General features: G+C 35.8%; 1 protein-coding gene across 1 annotated transcript; it reads right to left on the reverse strand.

Moving 5' to 3' along the window:
* Positions 1 to 10,821: 10,821 nt before the first annotated feature.
* On the reverse strand, positions 10,822 to 12,735 carry fabp6 (fatty acid binding protein 6, ileal (gastrotropin)). The gene is made up of 4 exons (XM_023272881.3): positions 12,577 to 12,735; positions 12,306 to 12,481; positions 12,068 to 12,157; positions 10,822 to 10,964 (listed from the first exon to the last, which is right to left on the reverse strand). The coding sequence occupies exons 1-4, from the start codon at positions 12,641 to 12,643 to the stop codon at positions 10,914 to 10,916; spliced, it is 384 nt and encodes a 127-aa protein (XP_023128649.1). The 5' UTR covers positions 12,644 to 12,735; the 3' UTR covers positions 10,822 to 10,913.
* Between the last annotated feature and the right edge of the window lie 2,785 nt (positions 12,736 to 15,520).

Consider the following 15,520-nt stretch of genomic DNA (forward strand, 5'->3'; position numbering starts at 1 on the left):
TCCTGGTTGTGGTCACATGACTTGCCCCTCCTACCTACCTAACGTATTTAAACCTGCTACCTTCCAACTCTTCTGTGTCACATTAAGTTTAATGTTGGTTCTTGTAATTCTGATTCTTTCCGTGTTACACAAACTGTGACATTTTCTCTGTTTTTAAAAAGTAACTAAAGTAGCTTGAAAGACAAATCCTTACTTTCTCCATTTTCACACACCTGCCAAATCTCAGCTTAAAGTGGGTACACTTTTTGGATTGCTGCTTTTAGAAAGTCACAAAAATGATTGCACATAGCCCCCTATTGCCAAAGTGATGAAAGATGTCAGATTTGGAGTAAGTCACTGTTTATCTGAAGCACACTAACCCATTTGCAGTGCCCGTGAAGACAGAAAACCTTTTGGCATGTGGCACAAACTGTGGTTTCAGGTTTACCTTCAGCTGTGTGGACATGAGCTGACAAAGGGAACCTGAAAAATTCTGCTGTGCAGCACTTTGTTTGCTTTGCTCAGGTACAATCCTTTCAGCAAACTTTGTATACAAATGGGAAAAGCTCTTAGAAGAGGACATGAATATTCCACTTTGTGGAGGAGATAATTGTGAAAGAACAACCGCAGTGAACAATAGCAGAATCCTAAAGGGATGCTTTGTCACAGACTATAACAAAGTACTATAGACAATGCATGCAATTAATACTGAATTGGTCTGTGTACACAGAACTCCCTGATTTTCGTCTTCATGCGGTCGGACCAACCTTTTGCAAAAGCAGAAGAAATTCAGGCAAGCTGCCAGTGTTACCATGGTTTTTCCAGGTAATTCTGGGTTATTAATGCCTAAGGTGCCAATCACATTGTGGTATGTCACCCCTTTATTATCCTACCCTGAGTATTTTCTCTTGTTTTTGTTGTTTTTATTGTCTGAATCTCTCACTCATCTTACTAAATCCCTTTCTTTTTTTTGTCTCTGCATCTTTTTACTCAGTGCATCCTCTAAAGCACTATGATTTGAGCTGTTGCTTTTGAAATTGGAGCCGGGAGAAAATGGAGGTACTTCAATGATAGCAAATAGAAAATCAAGTTTTCTGCTTTTTTTAATGGGGAAAAAAAACAAGCATTTCTGGATCTATCTCATGAAGCCATTTTAAGTTGAATAGTCACATGGATACAAAGGAAGCTCCCACATGCACAGAATCTAATTATATGTTCTGCAAACTAGTTTAAAAAACTCTGGTGAAATTAACAGAAACCCTGATTGTTGGTTAGATGCTGTGAGCAAAAATACACATATTGTGTCAACTGTGGATCCAGCCTTAGCCGCAAGAACAGGCATGAAATCAGACCAACCAGTGTCATTAATTTGCTTGGACCATCTTTGATTTTTCCTATTTAGACTCAACAGCTGTATCTCAAGAGATTTTCATTGTCAAGCCATCTGTATACAAGTATGCAGCAGGGATGTGTCATGATTTCTGTGGAGTCTGTGGTGCTGCATTCAACATTTAAGCAGCACAAACAGCCAACAAGCAGATTTTCAAAGTGCACAAAGAACCTACTTCCACAAGAAGATTTACTGCTGTCAAATTACAGTCAGGTGCAGAAAAATCCACCTGATCTTACACATCCTGCTGTCATGTGTTTGCTGCAACATGCGGTTTTAATTGTCAGCTGTTAAAGTTAAACCCGAGAGCATAAAACAGGTCAAGTTGTAAGTTTAACCACATTGCATGTTGAGTAAATGGAAAGGACATGAGCAAAGTGTGACTATAAAGTTTGTTTACTAGTTCCACGGAGGGACTGAAAAACACTCATGATTTGAGGATGTCATCCCAAAAACAGATGGGTCATTTTTGAAACATTTTTAGTGAGAAGCATTAAGGAGGAAGTTGAGGTGGATGATTGTGCTTAAAGCTCAATCTGTGATCCCAATGTTTGTTTACTAACTAGCTGGAGTTGCTGAAATGAAACTTCACACTAAGAGCTATAGAAAACTAAATGTCTATACAAATTTGGTATTGCAGTGGTAGGCAATGACAAACAACCTCTTTTGTCTTTCTGGCACTGAGGCCTCGTTCTCATGTTGGACTCCGGAGACATAATAAGCTTGAAACACTAACATGAGGTGATAAAATGGGGAAAATACTGTTCTTGGGAGCATTATTATTAGTGTGCAGAGTCTGTTATTCATTTTCCTTGGAGTCTGGAAGGACGTGTTCTGCACCTGGCAGTAGATCAGCGTTTATGTACAGTATTTCAGAACACTTGCAGTCAGTGCCCTTGTAGAGTCGTCACAAAACATCGAAGGGTACATGGACATCTGCATAGAGAAAATTTTTCATAATTTAAACTGCTTACTCAAAAATGCATAAAGTGTGATGCTAGCCAAAGAGCCTGGTACCGGTTAGTGTGGCAAACAAAATATCAGGCATAGAAAAATAATCCACACATATATACAAAACCATGTTTAAATATTTGGGGAGCTCTTGATTAAACATCAATTTAAGACACATATTGGCTTTTAAAGAAGGCTACATGCAACCTGCTACATGAGGTGCATCTACTGAAGTACAGTACAGTAAATATAGGTTTGAAGAACTTTGACTTGATGCCTACACATTTTAGCGGGAAATAGAGGAGGTCCTCGGTTTACGATGTACTCAACTTATATTGTTTCACCATTACGTCGGAACTAATTACGGGCTGTCCTCGGTTTAACGTACGGTGTTTCATCGTTATGTCAGAACTGATTACAGTCCGGTCCTTGGTTTAAGATACGGTGTTTCACTGTTACGTCGGAGCTCATTACGGTTGGTGAGCAGAGCAGACGAATATGTAGACACGGTGAGCGGAGCGAATGAATACTGTGTGTACAGTAGTCATGCGGCTATAAGACGGCTTTCGCTAACTTCATTATGGCTCCAAACATACTGTAAGTCAGACTTACAGTTTACGTTTTCGCCAGTATTTTCCTACTGAGTTGTGTTTCAGTGTGAGCTAATGACTGTTTGTTGTTACTATAGTTGAACAGATATGTAAACTGATCAATATCGTGATGCACATAACGGCTTTGTGTACATTTTCACCGGAGTTCTGACTTAGGGCGAAAATCGACTTACATCGTAGGAACGGAACTCTGACGTACGTCGAGGACCCACTGTACTGAACTTTTCCCTCCTATTAGATAGCTGTAGGTACTAGTTTCTTGACAGATTAATTTTACGTTAAAAACATATTGAGTCCCAGCTCAAACTGCCCAACAGTTAAAAGAACTTTAAGACATTAAAATGTTGCTTCTGTGTTTCCATTTTGCAGATAAAATATTTTTTGCATCATCTAATCAAGACGATGCTTAATAAGGTCTGTTTTAAATTGTCAGTTGTTAAAGACCATCAATATGCAAATTTGCCTCAATAAGATATCATTGCACTAGTGTGACATGCTGATATTTAATGTAAATAACCAAGTAAAATATGAATCTATTCATTATCTTCAGCCACTTATCTAATGCAGGTTTGCAGAGGTTGAAGACTGACGGATTGCAAGTCTGTCAAATGGATTTGAGTCAGTTGAGGTGCTTAATTGTGACATTGTGCCACCCTTGAATTGAAAAATAGTGTTAGTAAGTCTGCAGTATGACTGAACTGAAATTATTAACAGACAAAAACATAGTGGTGCTTTTGTTTGCAATGAATAACAAGTGGGCAGAGGAGGTAGACTATAGAAACACAACCCTGGTATTTGGTTTCCCTGAAATTCATATTATAGCTCGGCTCCAAGTGTACTTGAAGGTGCAGATGACAAAAACAGAAAGAAGAAACACAATATGGAGACGTTAACAAGCCATTTTCTCACCACTTCTGGTTGAAGGGATGGAGACCAATCAGAACGAGGCAGAATGGCCAATCAGAAACAGTAGCCTTGGAAATAGCCAATTAGGCCTGTTTGTCTGCGAGGACAAAGGAAGTGATATTGCACAGTGATTGCGCCAGCGCCGAGCTGCACAAACACACTCAAATGACACCTTGCTTGTTGCCTTCCAACCCTAATTTCGCAGGAGTGCGAGATCTTGATTGCATCTGTGCCAGCAAGAGAGGACGTCTCATTATTACACCAAAACAATCGCCACCTCAGAGGCAAAAAACAGAGATTTTGTTTTCATTAGGGAGCTATTGAGTCACCAGCTCTCGAGTCAAGGCCAGCACACACACATGCACTCAGGCTCTAGTCTGGCAATTTTATTCAAAAGATTTGTACCTTACTCCAGTCCACTTAGTGAAGTTGTAAATTTAGAGACATGAGGGCCTTTATGGGGCTCCTCTGAGAGCTGCTACAATGATCCTAGGACTGAGCTGGTTAATTAACTGATTGTTTGCTTGGCTGGGAGCCACGGAGAAATAGGGTAGATGTGGAGAGAGACAAGTAGAGGAAAAGAGAGGACAGAGGACAGAAAAGGACTGGGTGGATACGAAGAGAGAACACAGAGGGCAGCGAGAAAGACAGAATGGGTAGAAGATGAGAGAAAATGAGTTGAGATGATGAGTTGAGAGGAAAGGAAATCAAGATTCAAGATAATTCAAGGGCAGCATCTAATATTTTAGCTAACGTGGATGTTGAACAGGTTTACCATCTTCATTTTTGTGCTCACATTTGCTACTTACAGGTACAGCTGCGGCTAAAAGGAATGTCATTAATTTTACGGGAATTCATAAACCAAAGAACTCAGCAAATTGACTTCTTTATCCAGTGAATATTAAAGTTATTGACTCATCCTGAGAGAAATATGAATGTGCGCCAAATTTTATGGCCGTGAATCCAGTTGTTGCTGAGACATTTCACTGAAAGCCAAAAACTTCTAACAGAAAAGCTAAAGTATAACCAGAGTTGAAAAACATAAAATTCATTGTCAATCCATTAACCAGGATGCAGAAATACAACATCAGTTTTATTTTGTAAATATTATTTTCTGTTATATATATATATTAGGTTACTTTTTTGCTCATTTACTTCTATATTGGGGTTTATTTATATATGTATATATATATATATATATATATATATATATATATATATATATATATATATATAAATAATTTAGATTTCTTAGTTTTATTTTGTTTTTCACTCATTTTTTTTCTATATGGGTTATATATATATATTTTTTTATTATTACCGTGTATTTTTGTCTGGTAATAATTTATTTTAATTTATATATATATATATATATATATATATATATATATATATATATATATATATATATATATATATATATATATATATATATACACACACACACAAAACAAATATAGAAAAAAATGAGCAAAAAACAAAAAAAAACAAAAAAAAAAAAAAAAAAAATATATATATATATATATTCATTTATTTCTCATTTTCTTCTATATTGGGTTTATGTATAATTTTATTTATTTATAGTTTTTAGTTTTATTTAATTTTTTGCTCATTTATTTTTTCTATATTTCTTTTATATATATTTCTTTTATATATATATATGTGTTTATAAATATTATTACGGTATTTATATTTTTTGTTTTATTTTTGCTCATTTTTTCTATATTTTGGTTTATTTATTATTATTATTATTATTATTATTATTATTATTATTATTATTATTATTATTATTATTATTATTATTAGTTTTATTATTAGTTTTATTTTGTTTTTTGTAACTAAACCCCTGGTCTGAGTCGCTGGTGTTGCCTCCTTTAACAGAAATACTTTCTTGTAGATATTTTGTGAGATTCTGTTGAATTCAACTTTCTCTTGACCATTCCATTACTCTCCATTTCTTCTTTTTTTGAGTGATTTCGTGGTGGATTAGCTCGTGTGCTGGGGATCATTATCCTGTTGAAAGGTCCGCTTCCGGTCCAACTTCTTCTTTCAGACAGATGGCATCCCATTATCTTCAAGCACTCTTTCACATGATGCAGAATTCATAGTTAAGCAATTAGTACAAGCTGTCCAGTCCCCGAGGCAGTTAAATAACCCTCAACTGTCATATTTTCACCATCATGCTTCACAGCTGGTGTGAGTTTCTTCTACTGAAAAGCAGTTCTGTTACTGTGGCTTTTTTCCTGTCACACATTATATGCAGGTCATATTAATCTCTTTCAAACTATAGATGCAGCACTTTGACGCCAACAGCTGCAGCGTTACCTGCACATCCTGACGTGAAGGTTTGGTGTTATCGGAGACCATTTTGCATCAGGGGTGTCAAACATGCGGCCCGCTGGCCAAAAGCGGCCCTCCAGAGGGTCCAATCCGACCTTTAAAGTGTAAAAATTACAGAGAAGACATAAACTGCAGATTGTAAATTAGTAAAACTATAAATTTAAAATAATTTCGAGCCCATGACAAGTTGTTCTGATCATAAAGTAAGATACTAGATTGCTCATTGTTCTTTTGTCATTTTGTCTCATTTTTGTGAGACTTTTATCTTGTTTTTGTTGTTTTTTTGTCTGACTTTTGTCGTTTGTCTCACGTTGTTGTCGTTTGTCTCACTTTGTTGTCGTTTTGTGTTTCCTTTTGGTCTCGTTTGAGTCGTTTGTCCATTTTTTTGTTGCTTTGTAACTTTATTGTTGAGTTTTTGTCTCTTTTTTGTTTTGTTTCGTGTCTTTTGTCTCATTTTTTGTCATTTTGTTTCTCGCTTTTGTCATTTTGTCTCATTTTCATAATATTTTGTCTTTTTTTGTTGTATTTTTTACTTTTTTTGTCAGATTATTATCTCACATTTTTGTTGTTTCGTGTTTCCCTTTTGGTCTCGCTTGTATTGTTTGTCTTGTTTTTGTCATTTTATGCTTTGCTTTAGTCACTGTTTCATGTAGCGTTTTTGTCGTCTTGTTTCTCGCTTGTGTCATTTTTGTCTCGTTTGTGTTGTTTGTCCATTTTTTGCTGCTTTCTAACTTTTTTGCCAAATTTTTTGCCTCCTTTTTTGTTTTGTTTTCTGTCGTTTGTCTCATTTTTGTAATATTTTGTCTTGTTTTTGTTGTTTTTTGTCTTTTTTAAAGTAAAATACTATGTCATTTAGTTCCAGATACCTGAGGCTGAATGTTTTGTGCCTTTGTAGACACTGTGATCTGTAAGTTGTAATGTGTAAATGATAAACTGAGGCATAATATTGTTGGAATTTATTTCTCTTAAGAAATGTCAGGTTGTTCATAATGTTTTCTTAAAAGATAATTCCTCAAATGTGAACATTTTTAGAATGTACTTTTTTGCACTAAAACAAAGAAAAAATTTCGAGTTGTAGTTATTTATAGGTTATTATGCTCTGATTTTACTGTTCCGGCTCCTTTGAGATCAAATTGGGCTGAATGTAGCCCCTGAACTAAAAGGAGTTTGACACCCCTGCTTTGCATCAAACAATGAATTTGCTCGGGTGGCGTTTATAAATCATTTGCCATAATCATCGGCATCAACAAACTTTTATTCTGAAGGTTAAGAGAGCGCTTTACATCTTAACATGATGACACCACACACTCAAATATGAAAGAGAAGACCTGAAATGTCAAGCTGTAAATAAGACACACTGTAAAAAGTACATTTTTTTTAACAGGTTTTGACTGAGATTCTTTGAACAATTTACTGGTATTTTACAGTTTTTCCCTGACTTGTTAAATAATAGATACACACATAAGAGATATTCATTTACACGTTAACCATTAATTAACAGATTAAAATTGTACATAGCATCCAAATCAAAAATCTGTATTCTCACATTTTACATTTTTTAACAATATTTGACAATGAAATTACATTCTATTTTCACTGCATTTCAATCAACAAAAAATATTATTATTATTATTATTATTATTATTATTATTATTATTATTATTATTATTATTATTATTATTATTATTATAATAGATTGTCCTTGTTTGTGAAAATAACGGATAACATCAAGTAAAATTGCAGGAAAACTATAATAATTCACATGGACACTATAATCCTGACCAATACTTTTCAAATTTAACAAAAAATACAAATTTAATCGTGAAAGTAGTTTGTTCTTTTACAATTTCTGGCTGGAATACACAGTTTTATTATATAAAATATTGTTCATATATTTGTAGTTTGTAATGTAGAGTTTTTGAACTATACAGTATTCTGTATTTTTTTATGTAGTTGTTCTGCTAGGTTTTTTTTTTTGTTCATTTTATTTTTTTGCAGTGAAAGTTAACACCTGACACCACGCCTAGTCTGAAACCTTGATGAATTCGAAGTTGTGACAAACATAGCATCTTACTGCTGTTAAAGGTGAAATCCTCCACTTTCATTGCTGCTGATTCAAAAATCTAATAAAAAGCTTTGTTTGAAAACACAATCCACCCATTCGGAGTAGTTTATTATCTCTAAAATTAAAATGGTCTGGCTTGTAAAGAGATCATTATGAACTCATTCAAGGTCTTTATTCATGGCATGGCATTGAAAATGTCCTGGACTATAATGAAAAATGATTGGAGTCATTTCAGTGCTTCATAAGGCACACGTTTGTGTAAGGGGATACAAAGCCTGGCTATGGATTGGGCTTTTTCTGCACTGGACCAATTATAACATAATGCATGTAAATCTAAATGCATTATGACTTAATCTTGTCATATAGTATGGCTTTGGCACAATGTTGAGCTTAAATTGTATGTATTTAAGAAGATCGTGTTTAACTCTTGTGTCGTCCTGCAGGTTAAATTGACTCGTTTTAAAATTTGAAAGTGTGAAAAAAATAAATAAATAAATTCACAGTGAAACTTCTGATGTCCACATTTTCAACATTTTGGGGAAATTTTTGAGCATTTTTTGGTGGAAAGTAAGAAATGTTAAAAGTGTTTCTTAAGGACATTGATGAAAAAAATCAATCAAAATCCAGCGAATTTTGCTGGATTTTGTTTTTTTTTTTGTCAATGTTCTTAAGAAAATATTAGAAGTTTTGCTGATATGAATGTAATCACTTTAGATGTTTTCACTCATTGTTTTGGAAGATTTTTACTAATTTTTTGAAAATATTTACAAGAATTTTCTTGCCAAATTTGGGGGATATTTTTTTAAATAAAATTTTTAAGGGAAACTTTTAAGTGATTATTGGAATTTTGTTCCTGAAGGTTTTGCAAATTTTCAGAAATTTGGGGAATTGTTTTGCTGAATTTTTGGATTTTTTTCAGACAAGGAAGCAATATTTTTTGGTGCCTGTAAATGAAGACAACTGGAGGGTTAAAGAATAAGGCTGGCAACGTTTTTGTTCTCATCAAATCTGATTAAAAAAAAAAACAGCAATATTCTTTACAATGTCTTTAGCATTCTGCCCCACACTAATGGCATCCTGAAGACGATGGAACACCTGGACACTTGAACAGGAGTAGATTTGTGAAAAATTGAATAGGCCACGTAGCATCTTCCTTCTGTTAATATATGTGACAGTTCTTTGAGGAGTAGTCAGGAGATCATTACATGGGAACCGTAAATGTCAGTACAAAATTACATGGCTGCTGCCCAGTAGCTGCTGACACGTTTCAGTCTGGACCAAGGCGGTGGACAGAATGACTGATCACAGCTGCCATTCACAAAGCCACCCCAGGTCTGGTGTCTGGAAGATATTTAGATATGACTGATTGCTGCAATATAGCTTCCAGCCACCACTGGCGACAGTGAATGCTCTGCAGCTGAGCAACACTCCAGGTAGTGAGCCTTCGATTGTTCACAGTCTGAGTTAATTAATGGTTTTTGCTTCTTTACGCCCATGATATGAACGCTCCCCTGCCTGTAGCTGCAATGACAACTGACACTGTGGGCTGTATTTTCAACATTCTTTCTGTGAGGGATTCTACAAACTTTTAAATGTCTGAGCAAGTACGTTTGATATTTCTTTCTCTGTCATGTCCTCTTGTTTTATCTAGGTTTTATACAACACACTGTAAAAAAAAAAAAAAAAAAAAGCCCCTCTCAAAGCAAGAAAAAAAGCTTATTTTAAGGAACTTTTACTTTGAACTAAGTGAAAAAATGTGCCAGTAGAACAAGTGAAAAATGGCTTGGTAAGATTTTTTGAAATGAGATATGATATTTAGAATATTGAGATCTTAAAATTAGCTGGGAATACTTATTTTAAGCTATATTTTACCAGGATTGTCAAGCTTATGTGTCTTAAAATAAGCCAGACATGCTTAAAAACAATAGTAGTTTTTCACTCAAAAATAGATTTTTGCTTTCATGTAACCTCCTAATTTGAAATGTATTAAACTTATTTTGAGTTTTCTTGCATAATCCAACTCAAACAAGATAATTTCAAGCTTGTTTGACTTAACAAGATATTTAAGATGCGTTGTCTTAAAACACGTCCCTCCATCCTGCTGAAATGTCTCTTTTTAAGTGAATTTATCTTAAATCAAGTGGGATGAGACATTTTGATTAAAAATAAGACAAATAGACTTGGTAAGATTTTGAGTTTTTGCAGTGTACTTTTATCTTCAGAATCTATTTTTGCATGGCTTGTCTGTCTCCGTTTAAATCTAGGAAAGATTAATTTCTTTCTTCTGCCGACTCCCTGTGACCCTGAGGATGTTTCCTCCCCGCTTCACAAACTATCTTTCCTCCGCTACGGCATCAACTCTTATATTTCAATAGAAGCAGCAGTCTGAACTTTGTTGAAGTCTAGAAATCATGCATTATCCCAGCGTTGATGCACACACACACACACACACACACACACACACACACACACACACATACACATACACACACACACACACACACACACACACACACACACACACACACACACACACACACACACACACTCAGACTGAAAAACACAAACAGAAACACAGGTTCAGGTTGGCAAGATACTCTTAGTTTATTCATTGCCAAAAGTGTAGCTCTGAGGTCTCCATTGTAACTGTTCACGGTCAGTCAGCGGCGTTTTAGAGCTTCTTGCTGGTTCTCTTCAGCACGACGGAGCCGGCTGTGGAGGTCTGCAGAGAGACAGAAGAAGATGAAAATTAGCTGTGAGCAGCAAATATGTTAATCCACTGTCTTGTTATACTTGTCACTGAAGGTTCGCTTGAAGTTTTGTGAGTAAAAAAAAAAACTAACAAAAAAATATTAACGTAGTAGTTGCAAGAATAATTTTCTGTTGGCTTGTGACTGATATTTGTTGACTTAAAACTAGTCTTTAACCAAATGCAATTCACATTTTTACAACATTAACTGACAAAGTGCATGCCTCATTATATATTTTCCAATGTAATTCCACTTCTACACCCAAAATTCTTAAATTAACTCTCCTGTTGTCCTCATTTACGGGAACCAAAAAATATTGTTTCCTTGTCTGAAAAAAATGAAAAATTCAGCTAAAAAATCCCAAAATTTCTGAAAATTTGCAAAACCTTCAGGAAGAAAATTTCAATAATTCCTTAAAAGTTTCCTTTATAAGTTTTATTTTTTTTTTAAAAATCCCCCAAATTTGGCAAGGAAATTCCTGTAAATATTTTCAAAAAATGAGTAAAAATCATCCAAAAAATCCTAAAAATATCTAAAATGATTACATACATATCAGTAAAACTTCTAATATTTTCTTTAAGAACATCCACAAAAAAAAAATCAACCAAAATCCAGCGAAATTCGCCGATTGGTTGATTTTTTTGTGTGAATGTTCTTAAGAAACATTTTTAACATTTCTTTTTTTCCACCAAAAAATTATGAAAAATTTCCCAAAAATGTTGAAAATGTGGACATCAGAAGTTTCATTGTGAAAATCTATTTTTTTCCCACATTTTCAAACTTTCAAACGGGCCATATTTGGCCCACAGGACGACACGAGGGTTAAACTGAAACGCAGAGAAAGCAACTACAAAAAAGAGTAGTGTCTCATATAAATGTGAGCCTGAATTGCTCTCAAAGATGCATTCAGTAGTGCTGCTCTACACCTCGGTGCTTCTTGTTAGCTGTCGCTGGTCTCCGGCTGCAGACATATATAACTCTGATGACTCTAATGATCCCTACGGGGGGTTGAGTGTAATAACTGCTGTCATCGCCCCTCATTCTCCATTTTGAAAGCCTAAGTGAGCGTGTTTACCTCGACGAGCTTGCCACCGCAGATCTCCGAGGTATGGTGGTAGTTGGGGAAGGTCACGCTCAGCTTGCCTCCGTCCATGGACACTGTGGCCTGTAAAACACACGGGTTGTACAATCGGTCAGGGAAGCAACATCCACACCCTTCACAACTCTGCAGGGTTTATATGGCTTTAAACGCACAGCTAGAGCGTCAGAGCAAGTAGAGTTAAAGAGCAAACCCTGGATTCTTTCCTTCCTACCTTGAATTTCTTCCCTCCGATGGTCTCCATGTCGCACTCCTTGCCAATGGTGAACTTGTTGGTGACCTTAGCGTTGGTGGGGTAGATCTGGGTCCAGCTGAAGTCGTTTCCATCCTGAGTGACCTCTGTGATCAGCTTGTAGTCGCGGCCCTTCTCGATGATGTCGTCGGGGATACCTGCAGCACGATACGAAGGGAATGTGAGCTTGCAACTCCAGAAACCGACAGAGAAGAGAAATATGGAAAGTAAAATGTGGCTGAGAAAGGTTTACCGAGCAGCTTGCAGAAAGCGTCGTATCCCTCCTGGGTCTCAGTTTCCCATTTTCCGGCGAAGGCCATTCTGGTGGTGTTTGGTGAGTGGAGGTGTGAGAGATGCTGAGGCAAGCTGAGGGGAAAAAGCAAGGTACTGAGACCACGACTGCTCCCTGTTTATATACTGTACATCTCTCTCGCCACCTCCTTCATTTGCATGTGATGACACAAGAGAGCAATTACAACCGAAGATGATGAGTACAACAGGCTACGAGGGAGAGGGCAATAAAGCGCACAAATGGGCGTTTATGGAGCTCGCAGGCAGTGAGTAAAATGCTGACGGCTCATCAGGGCAAGCTGCAGGCTAACCTCTAGGTCAATGAACTCTCCTGCAATGGCTTTATGGTCATACCCTCCGCTTTTATTGGTGCTGATTCAAAAATCTAATAAAAAGCTTTGTTTGAAAATGCAATCCATCCATTTGGAGTAGTTTATTATCTCTAAAATTAAAATGGTCTGGCTTGTAAAGAGATCATCATGAACTCATTCAAGGTCTTTATTCATGGCATGGCATTGAAAATGTTCTGGACTATAATGAAAAATGATTGGAGTCATTTCACTACTTTATAAGGCACACGTTTGTGTAAGGGGATACAAAGCCTGGCTATGAATTGGGCTTATTTTTGCACTGGACCAATTATAACATAATGCATGTAAATCTAAATGCATTATGACTTAATCTTGTCATATAGTATGGCTTTGGCACAATGTTGAGCTTAAATTGTATGTATTTAAGGTCGTGTTTAAAGAATAAGGCTGGCAATGTTTTTGTTCTCATCAAATTTCATTATAAAAGACCAAAACCAACAATGTTCTTTCCAATGTCTTTAGCATTCAGCCCCACTCTTATGGCATCCTGAAAACAAAGGAACACCTGGGCACTTGAACAGGAGTACATTTGCGACAAACTGAATCTGCCACCAGTCACCCAGTGTAGCAGCAAGGTTTATCGATGAGTTTAAAATCACTTTGTGACAGTAAATGTACTGTATGGGGTGTAACAGACTTTGGCTCTAAAGACAGCATCCGGTAACAGCATCAATTCATTGTTGGTTTTGGTCTTCTCAAGACACTTGCATCAAGGAATTGAACATTTATAGCAAATGGATAAACAGTTTAATTTGGATCCCAGTTAAGTCAAAAGTGCCAAAAAGGATTAGCAGATGTTGAAATGGTGGAGCTGTGGCAGCATTTACAGGATTGGCATTAGTGTATTGGCAGAGTAAAAGCGGAGCTGTTATAAACCTTTATTTGACTCCTTTGCAGATGAGGACATAAGGGCCCAGACACTGTGGACTAGTTGTTGTTTTACTATCGGAAACAAGGGACGTAGCTCCTATTTTGGGGTATAAACTGTATACTATAAAGCTTTATGTCACTGTCAACAAAACTCAATGAATGAAAAAAGAAGAGGATGTGTCCATTTGAACTTTTGAGCCTTACTTACCCCTCCATTACTATCTTCTACTTGTTTCTTAAACTGAAATCACACTTGAGTAGTCACCATTTTGGAATTGATAATGAGGTCATTGCATGCTGTGGAGGAGTATCTGGAGGCTCAAGAAGTGACCTTGAACATCGGTGGATTAAGCGCATTGAAGTTGAAAGAGAATATGTTGAAAAATAATATAAGAACAATCTCCTGTGACATTTCCTGACGAGGCCGTGAACTTTTTGAAGTGCCCGCATGATCTGGCTTCTATATATTTTATACATGCAAACTTTTGCCAAGCATGTACATGACTCACTTTACATCATAAGGACCCTCGCATACTTGCAGATGTGAAAATACTGGCCTAAGAGAGAGACTTTCAACTTAAAGACTTCTAAATAGAAATCTATGGGAACATTTCCATAACTCCAAAGATGGCAGTTATAGAAAACGGCCCTCTCTCTAAAAGTGGCCTTATTAGCCTGAAATAACTGCTGCAGGTAACCAAGATGACGTCCGAGGAAGAAGACTTTGGTAATGGTTAACCCTCGTGTTGTCCTGCGGGTCAAAATTGACCCATTTTTAAGTTTGAAAATGTGGGAAAAAATAGATTTTCACAGTGAAACTTCTGATGTCCACATTTTCAACATTTTTAGGGGAATCGCTGAACATTTTTTGGTGGAAAAAAAGAAATGTGAAAAAAGTTTCTTAAGAACATCACAAGAAAATCAACCAAAATCCAGCAAATTTCACTGGATTTTAGTTCATTTTTTTCACAAAAAAATCAACCAAAATCCAGCGAATTTCGCTGGATTTGGTTGATTTTTGTGTGAATGTTCTTAAAGAAAATATTAGAAGTTTTACTGATATATATGTAATCACTTTAGATATTTTTAGGATTTTTTTGGAAGATTTTTACTCATTTTTTGAAAATATTTACAAGAATTTTCTTGCCAAATTTGCGGATTTTTTTTATAAATAAAACTTTTAGGGGAAACTTTTAAGGAATTATTGGAATTTTCTTCCTGAAAGTTTTCAGAAATTTGGGGAATGTTTTAGCTGAATTTTTGGATTTTTTTCAGATAAGGAAACAATATTTTTTGGTGCCCGTAAATGACGACAACAGGAGGGTTAATGTAATTGGTATAATGTCTATAATAAGAAGAATATTTTCACCCGAGGGTCCTGAAGTTGCAGCCAAGACTTGTGCATAGGTACATGCACTGCTACTGCAGTCATCTCACTGTTACAACATTAACGTAGTTGACTGATAACCTAATATATATGTGCTATAATATAACTTCATATGCAATATTGGTATATATATTTATATAGTATACATTTGTGCTATTGTGTATTAACTTTCTGAAGGTTGACAGTATAAAAAGCATACGTGCACTCATATGATTTACCACAGATGTTCTGTATTTGTTGACTGGAATAATTTTATTTCCTACAGATAACTGAAAGGC

This window comes from Amphiprion ocellaris, chromosome 10 (genome assembly GCF_022539595.1).
Source record: "Amphiprion ocellaris isolate individual 3 ecotype Okinawa chromosome 10, ASM2253959v1, whole genome shotgun sequence".
NCBI lineage: Eukaryota > Metazoa > Chordata > Actinopteri > Pomacentridae > Amphiprion > Amphiprion ocellaris.

What these genes read in the sequence shown, in the direction of transcription:
- fabp6 (XM_023272881.3), bottom strand. Translation starts at nt 12,643, where the DNA reads ATGGCCTTCGCCGGAAAATGGGAAACTGAGACCCAGGAGGGATACGAC. An exon ending in TCGGAGGGAAGAAATTCAAG is followed by an intron (nt 12,158 to 12,305) that starts GTAGGAAGGAAA and finishes TGTGTTTTACAG; the next exon opens with GCCACAGTGTCCATGGACGG. An exon ending in GCGGTGGCAAGCTCGTCGAG is followed by an intron (nt 10,965 to 12,067) that starts GTAAACACGCTC and finishes GTCTCTCTGCAG; the next exon opens with ACCTCCACAGCCGGCTCCGT.